Raw genomic sequence first — 6,842 nt, forward strand, 5'->3', positions numbered from 1 at the left:
GACATAGTCCCGACAGTTCTTTGTTCATATCTTTCTCACCAATCATGGATGCCACATTCTGCACCTCAACTTTGGCATGTAGAGATAATCTTCTGTGACCTTGAATCATCTCTTGCGCTACCGTGTATATGGCCTGCATAGACAGCTCTGATGGTGGAGAACCTAGCGAAATACAATGAGGCATCTCCACCATTCAATTTGTGTGTATACAGGCCATGTAAAAGGCAGCATAAAGATGGTCTCATGACCTTAAATTTGCAGCGTTAGTGATGCAAGTGGTCGTGAAATGGTTGTTCAATGTTGAGGCCGTAAATCATACAGTATCTAAATTTCAGAAAAAAATGTAACCCCCTTTCCCATAGTTTCATTGAACGATAATAAAATGATAAGACATAGTCCATCCACAAAAATCCCAAGTCTAGTTGTACTTAAGTAATATAATTTTTTTAAACTTTTTGAGCCAGATGTATGGAATCCAACATGAAACGTCAAACACACACTACAACTTGGAAGGTTGAACAGAATGCAGTGCTTTTCTCACTGATAAGTCGTTGTGCTTCTAACTTTTGCCAGTCTCTCACTCTTCAATAGCCTGCAACGCAAGGTAGCATTTCAATAAATTTAGAAAACACACGACCGTTTGAGCAAGATTTTTAGTCACAAAGTCCACACATCACTATTTCATGCTTCATAAAGAATTTGCAGACTTCGTAACTATTTCAGTGTAATAGGAGAGGAAGCACCTCTTCCCATGGATGCCCTTGTGAAACTTGTGTGTGGTTAAGACCAACTTCCAACCTCACCTTCAAGGTGGGTAGACTGTCACATCATCACCTGAAAGTGATGAATCTAATCTTTGAGCAGGATTATAGATCTATCTGTCGCTTCACAAGAGATGGGCTAGGTTATAAATGAGAAAAAGCTTAGAATAACCTTACCCTTGGATGCAAGCTTTAAATTGTCGACCTCTTCTCAAATCTATTTCTCCTTCTTCTAGCTGCATCAATACAATGACCAATCGTAGACAGAATAAGAAATCCATGTTTATCTCATCTTCAAAGTCAAGTATTACTTAGTTCAAACAAAACTCGCAACTCCACATCATCATCATCACCCATGTGAATGATGGATCCAAATTATCATCCATGTGAATTTGAATCTGAAAAACTTAGTCTGTTAAGAAAAATTACTAACGATTCTTCTTAAAAAAAAACACACAAAAATCCCAGGAAATCCCAATAACCTCATTCTTCTAACACAAAATCGCTAACGCTGACAGGATGCAAAAACAATCACAACTCTTCACGTTGCAACATAAAATCAAAAGAGAAATTCCGAAACTACGAACACGACATTTGACAATGGTAATGCCTGCTAGTATGACGGCGTAAGCGATTATAGATCTTCACAGACAGGAAAAGGTGAATAAAATTACAAATAATTCCTGAAGCAAGGAGAATCTCACAGGGTCACCGCCGTAAACAGAGTTGTAGCAGGTAGAGGAGATACAGGCCAATGCACAATTCTCCTTGTCAATCTCTGATGCTTTACAGGCATCGCCCCATAGTCCACTGCTAGTTTCCACATACAACACGCATTGTCCTTGTGAAACACCAAAAATCTAAACCAGGCTAAGGATCAAAGCACATCAACATTATCAATAGCGTCGCCACAATAAAGCTATAGAAACAACCACCCTCCGCTCCCTCCCTGTAAATGGAAATTGAAACAACAAACCAAATTCGGTAAGAATCAGAGGATGTGCATCTTGGAAAAAGAATCTCGTACTTGTCAATGTCTTGATAGCACCGCACCTTTCTATCTGCAATCTCCCTGTCCTGAACAGAACAGCAAACCATCACCATGCCCTCCCGTCACTTATAAAGACAAAAAGGTTCACTCCTACTCAAACTTCTTAAAATAAACTCCCCTGACACCGATCCATGTCATTCCTACTCAGAAACTCTGAAACCAAAAACTATACGAATAGAACGAAACCTAAAGCCCAATCGGTGCATTATTCGTTACAGACACAGTGAGGCATTCTACATAAACCAAACGGCAAGACCACTCAACGCAGACAAGAAAAAAACTAGAATTTAAAATTACCGAGCCGCCCATCAGGTGGTCAACCGCAATTGAGGTTCCATGAGCGAAGGCGAGGCAGAGAGAGAAGAGTAGCAGTACCGCCAACGTTGACGCCGAAGCAGACGATGCCATAGCTAAAAGCTGTCGGCAACATGGCAGTGTAAACTATCACTCCACTTTGAAGCCGGAAATCAATAGGGGAATGCTTCCATCGATACCTGTATCCGCCGGGTATATGTATGCCGCCGAAAGGTCACCATAATGTCACAAAACTGGGTTATCTTTTAACTTATATCGTCCAGATCAGCACATTTTTGGATGAGGTCCGCCACGTAGGACCTCTGTTGCAGCTCTACTTCGGCGCCTTGGCGCCTTGGGTTTGCTCAAGACCTAGAACTCACAACCTTTGGCAAGCTTGTCACTGTGTGAGCAACTCCGGCGCTGGAATCTCATCGTTCGGAGTCATCCTGCCGATGGCGCAAGTGTTGAGAGAGTCGTAGTCCCATCTCTGTTAAAGGGAATTGAATAACTTAGAGGCAGTTAAGAATTTTCGTAGAGTCTTAGTGAGGTGCAAGTGGGGTTTAAGAGTGGTTTTAGAAGGTTTTGCGAAGGTTGTTGTGTAATTGTATGCTCGAGGCTGTGACGAAGAGAAGGGTAACGGATTCCGGTAGGAGCTTGTGGTTTTCGGCATGCGGAAGTATGTTGGAGACATGTAGAAATATAAGGGGATTGAATTGTAGGGATGATCGAGGGTTTAGGAGGATTTAAGGGTAGGAGTTTTGGAGTGGGATTTTGAGCATTTGAGCTGGTAGAATGCTTTTTGAATTGTGACGTTTCGTAAAAAAGTTGATTCCAAGAAGAGGTTTGGACTGGGTTCATTGGAACAATGGAGTTATGTATGCGGACGCAGCTGAATTCTACTGCGCCGGCGTGCGAGTTTAGGAGCAGCTTTCGTCCAAGCAATAGTAGGATAACGAGAGCTTCGTTATCCGGGGTGGGGAGGAAGGATTTGAAGAGACCCAGCCGTATTTTCTCACAGAATGGTCGTTTTTGGTGCTGTATTGGAGCTCGTGAACGAGTGCCTTTTTTGGGTCATTCAAGGAATGGTGATGTGACTAGAGATTTTTCTTTGTCTATCAAGTCTGGGAAGAATATAGCCGAGAATGGAGAAGACGTGGTTTGCAATGTGGAATTTCTACGAGGAAGCGGATCTGGAGATTCAGGAGGGGGTTGGGGCAGCGGTGGTGGTAAGGGTAGGGATGGGGATGGGGACGGAAATGGAGATGAGGATGACGCTGATGGTATGGAGTCTACTCAAAACCACAAATTTTTAGGACTTCTGCTTGCATTCTGTGGAGTTTCCTCCATGAATGAGGGGCTTCGAAAATGGTGCCGAACATCAGCAATTGCCCTGGCAGGCTTCGCTGTCTTCCTCTTACAACAACAGTCTGCTATTGCCCTCCTCGGACCGAGAGAAGTGGTTGATAAAGCTCGCACAGGGATTTGGGAAGTTAAAGGCGGACGCTGGAAGTACCTTGTAAAACATCCTGAGAGAGATGAGTTTGTGGTACAGACAGTGAAAAATAGTGAAGAGGAAGCTCTCGCCTACGAGGAAGAGTTGAAGGGAGAAACAGCGAATGAGAAACCAAAAGAGGCAGCTCCTCGTGATGGTGTTCAGAAGGGGGTGAATAGTGTTATTACACGGTTTGTGGAACTTGGAAAGCAGATTGTGCTGCCCGACGGTTATCCCCAAAGCGTGACGGACGATTACTTCGAGTACACCCTCTGGAGGATGGGTCAAGTTATTGCCAGCCAGATTAGTGGAGTTCTCACTACGCAGGTTGTGACGACTCCCGTCATGTCCTTCACAAATGGCGCATTTATATTCAGTTTTTTTTTTCTTCATCTTTGCAAGTGTCAAATGCAAATTTGACCTGCATACATGGTGAAAGACGATGATATGAATCACCTAGCTTTAATTAGTTTGTTCCACATAATAATATTGAGCTCAAAAGTAGGTCAAAATAGGTAAATAATATCTCGATTGTTAAATCGGAGGCGCCGTTCCGGTAATAGGATGTAAATCGCGACTGCGTGCTTTGATACCTGAGTAATTCTTTATGATCAGTGTGAAGCAACGGAAGTATGCTTAGAATGTTGCATTTTGTAGCTCGATTTTGAACTTAGATTTGTGGTTGTATTACCTTCTGCAGGCTTTACTATATGCAGTGGGATTGGGAAAGGGCGCTATACCAACAGCAGCTGCAGTAAACTGGGTGCTCAGGGATGGCATTGGTTATTTGAGCAAGATAGTGCTCTCTAAGTATGGTCGGCATTTTGATGTGCATCCCAAAGGATGGAGACTTGTGTCTGACTTAATTGAAAACATGTCGTATGGTTTGGAGCTGCTGACACCCGCTTTTCCCCATCTCTTTGTGTATCTGGCAGCAGCTGCTGGGGCTGGTCGTTCCGCATCTGGCCTCATACAGGTATACATGCTTAAGGGTGGGCTGAAAATGTGGTTGAGTTTCAATTTGGACTTGTTGGAGATTGTAGGTTAGTTCTGAATATTGTATCGAAATAGCTGCATGATGAGCTCTAAATTCGTCCTTCTCTCTCCAGTCCCCGCTGATATTCTAATTCGAGTTGGCTGGTACAGGCCGCAACCAAGAGCTGTTTCAATGCCGGGATGGCGGCTAATCGAAACTTTGCTGAGGTATGACACTCAAAAGAGTTCTCTTTCCCCCCTCCCTTTTTTTTTTTTTTTTTTTTTTTTTTTCATTTGATGCGTATCTTGTCGAGTCTGTTTGTATCTTCGGAAAGGTTGTAGAGAATGGGAAAGGGAGGTTAATCTTTTTCTAAATTACACGTTTTGCCGAAATGGTGTCTACTTTTGGTTTGTACCCGACACAGATCATAGCCAAGGGAGAGGCCCAGGGCATGGTGAGCAAGTCTATCGGAATTGCACTTGGTATTGCAGTGTCTGCATATGTTGGCAGCACTGGTCCACTTCTTGTGGGTACTTTTTTTGGAGTCACGGCACTTCATATTTTCTGCAATCTCAAGTCTTACCAGGCGGTGCAGCTGCGAACTCTGAATCCGTACCGTGCAAGTAAGACAAATGTTTTTTTTGGGAAAACAGTCTGACGACCCTTCTTTCATGACAGTATATACGTGTTCACATCCATTACTGTTGGTACTTTTGTCCAGTGGATATTCCAATAAATTTGGTGGTTGCTGCAAAGGATTCTCCCTAGTGTAAATTCTCCTTAGTATAAATTCGACGGTGATGAAGTCAAGGGCGTTCTTAAAACGAATTATTTAAGGTTTAGCTTGATAAATGAAAAGATTGTTGGCTGATTTATTAGTGTCTTGGATCAGGTCTGGTTCTTGCAGAGTACTTCAGAAGCGGCAATGTGGTATCTGTTAGGGAGGTCAATGGAGAAGAACCCATATTTCCTTTCTCGTTCTTCAACTTCAGACTGCGAGGATCAAAGGTTCTTCAAGCTTCTCTGTTACCAAGGTGTTTAATATGTGTAGATCACAATACTGATGTATCGTTCTCAATTAGCTACTGTGGCGTCCACCTACTTTTTGTGTTATGCTCGTACCTTATCCATTTGTCTTCTATTACAGGGAGATGGAACACTATTGTCGGAGGAATCGAAAGCTGTGGCACACTCTATAGAAAATCACCTTGAATTCGGGGCTACATTTGGAGCTGCGGTCAAGACTCGTGAAGAAGCAGACGCTCTACTCGATATTTACAAAAGTGAACGTTATCTTTTATCACAGCATGATGATCGCCTTCTGGTATTCCCCGTTAAATTCATGACTGATTTGATTTTTGTGCGTGAGGACTTCAACCAAGATTTAGGTTTATATATGCTTGATATTTGGGATCGTCTGAGTTGATGTTATCAAAGATTCGATGTGTGTGTATTTTGTGGTCTTTGTTCGCTGCGTCTGAGATATCATTCTATTTTGACATGGACCCGCAGACGTCTAATCTTCGACTGTTAGGCGCTTTTTTCGAAGCATAATCTCAAAATTCATGGCTCAGAAATTTGAATTTAATGCAGGTTGTATTGAAAGAGGGAGCTACGCCACGCGACATGCTGCGGGCCATGATGCAAGCAATATATCTCGACTACTTGCAGGGAACTGGTTTTACATCCCACCGCAACCTTATGCACGACTCTGGCAATGGAGGTGTACTTCGTGTTTCGCATGACTTTGTGGTGAATCAGTTTGAACAAATAAGGCAAGATATTGCTGGTGTTGGATGGATCTGCGAAGGATTAATAGCTCGACCGGCACCAAACCGGCTTCTTGAGAGCAGGCCCTCCCCCACACCTGTAGCTTCATAGAAGCTTAGCTGACTTTGGTCATGAACACTAGAGCCTTCAAGTAGACTTAGCATTTTTATTTTTATTTTTATTTTTTTAACGGGTGTAAGTCTGCCCAAGTCTGTTCTTACAGCTAACACGAAAAAAAGCTGCAGCAATCTTGGATGTACACAAAAATATACTCAGGGAGCCACACCGTTGAGCAGTGTTTTGAGTTCGTGAATCAGTCACCAGGAGAGCTTTTAATGATGCTCAGACGATTGCTGCGCGTTCATTTTGTCTCTCGTGGATATGTTGTACTCTAGCTGCTTTGAGTTTAGCTTGCAAACATGTGTGCCCTGGATTTGTTGAGTGGCGTTTTCATTTACTAAACGTTATCAATGTGAAGAACAACTGTTTGCCTCA

At 42.9% G+C, this 6,842-nt stretch overlaps 2 protein-coding genes across 10 annotated transcripts; one reads left to right on the forward strand and one right to left on the reverse strand.

Moving 5' to 3' along the window:
* Positions 1-329: 329 nt before the first annotated feature.
* On the reverse strand, positions 330-2,243 carry LOC112295095 (uncharacterized). Of its 8 annotated transcripts, none has more exons than XR_002973538.3 (6): positions 2,110-2,243; positions 1,789-1,838; positions 1,466-1,571; positions 939-997; positions 744-834; positions 330-592 (listed from the first exon to the last, which is right to left on the reverse strand). XR_002973538.3 is itself a non-coding variant. In XM_024546274.3 (6 exons), the coding sequence occupies exons 1-6, from the start codon at positions 2,218-2,220 to the stop codon at positions 578-580; spliced, it is 369 nt and encodes a 122-aa protein (XP_024402042.1). In that variant the 5' UTR covers positions 2,221-2,243; the 3' UTR covers positions 330-577. The 8 variants fall into 8 exon arrangements, 6 of the variants coding, with proteins under 6 accessions (XP_024402042.1, XP_024402039.1, XP_024402038.1 ...); XM_024546274.3 differs by having other exon boundaries at positions 744-819; positions 1,436-1,571; positions 2,188-2,243; XM_024546271.3 differs by having other exon boundaries at positions 744-819.
* A 257-nt stretch (positions 2,244-2,500) lies between these two features.
* LOC112295094 (protein root UVB sensitive 1, chloroplastic) lies at positions 2,501-6,842 on the forward strand. 2 transcript variants are annotated; one of them, XM_024546269.3, is made up of 7 exons: positions 2,501-3,928; positions 4,302-4,577; positions 4,748-4,804; positions 5,002-5,200; positions 5,470-5,585; positions 5,725-5,901; positions 6,171-6,842. In XM_024546269.3, the coding sequence occupies exons 1-7, from the start codon at positions 2,975-2,977 to the stop codon at positions 6,456-6,458; spliced, it is 2,067 nt and encodes a 688-aa protein (XP_024402037.1). In that variant the 5' UTR covers positions 2,501-2,974; the 3' UTR covers positions 6,459-6,842. The 2 variants fall into 2 exon arrangements, 1 of the variants encoding a protein (XP_024402037.1); XR_016498246.1 differs by having other exon boundaries at positions 2,509-3,928; positions 5,470-5,611.

Source organism: Physcomitrium patens, chromosome 18 (genome assembly GCF_059467195.1).
Source record: "Physcomitrium patens ecotype Gransden chromosome 18, ASM5946719v1, whole genome shotgun sequence".
NCBI classification, from domain to species: Eukaryota; Viridiplantae; Streptophyta; class Bryopsida; order Funariales; family Funariaceae; genus Physcomitrium; species Physcomitrium patens.

Coding starts and splice junctions, on each gene's coding strand:
- LOC112295095 (XM_024546270.3), bottom strand. CDS start 2,220: ATGGCATCGTCTGCTTCGGCGTCAACGTTGGCGGTACTGCTACTCTTC. Junction 998..1,435: donor CCTTGCTTCAGGAATTATTT/GTAATTTTATTC, acceptor GTATTGATGCAG/CTAGAAGAAGGAGAAATAGA. Junction 820..938: donor TTTAAAGCTTGCATCCAAGG/GTAAGGTTATTC, acceptor ATGATGTGACAG/TCTACCCACCTTGAAGGTGA.
- LOC112295094 (XM_024546269.3), top strand. CDS start 2,975: ATGGAGTTATGTATGCGGACGCAGCTGAATTCTACTGCGCCGGCGTGC. Junction 3,929..4,301: donor GTGGAGTTCTCACTACGCAG/GTTGTGACGACT, acceptor TACCTTCTGCAG/GCTTTACTATATGCAGTGGG. Junction 4,805..5,001: donor CTAATCGAAACTTTGCTGAG/GTATGACACTCA, acceptor TACCCGACACAG/ATCATAGCCAAGGGAGAGGC.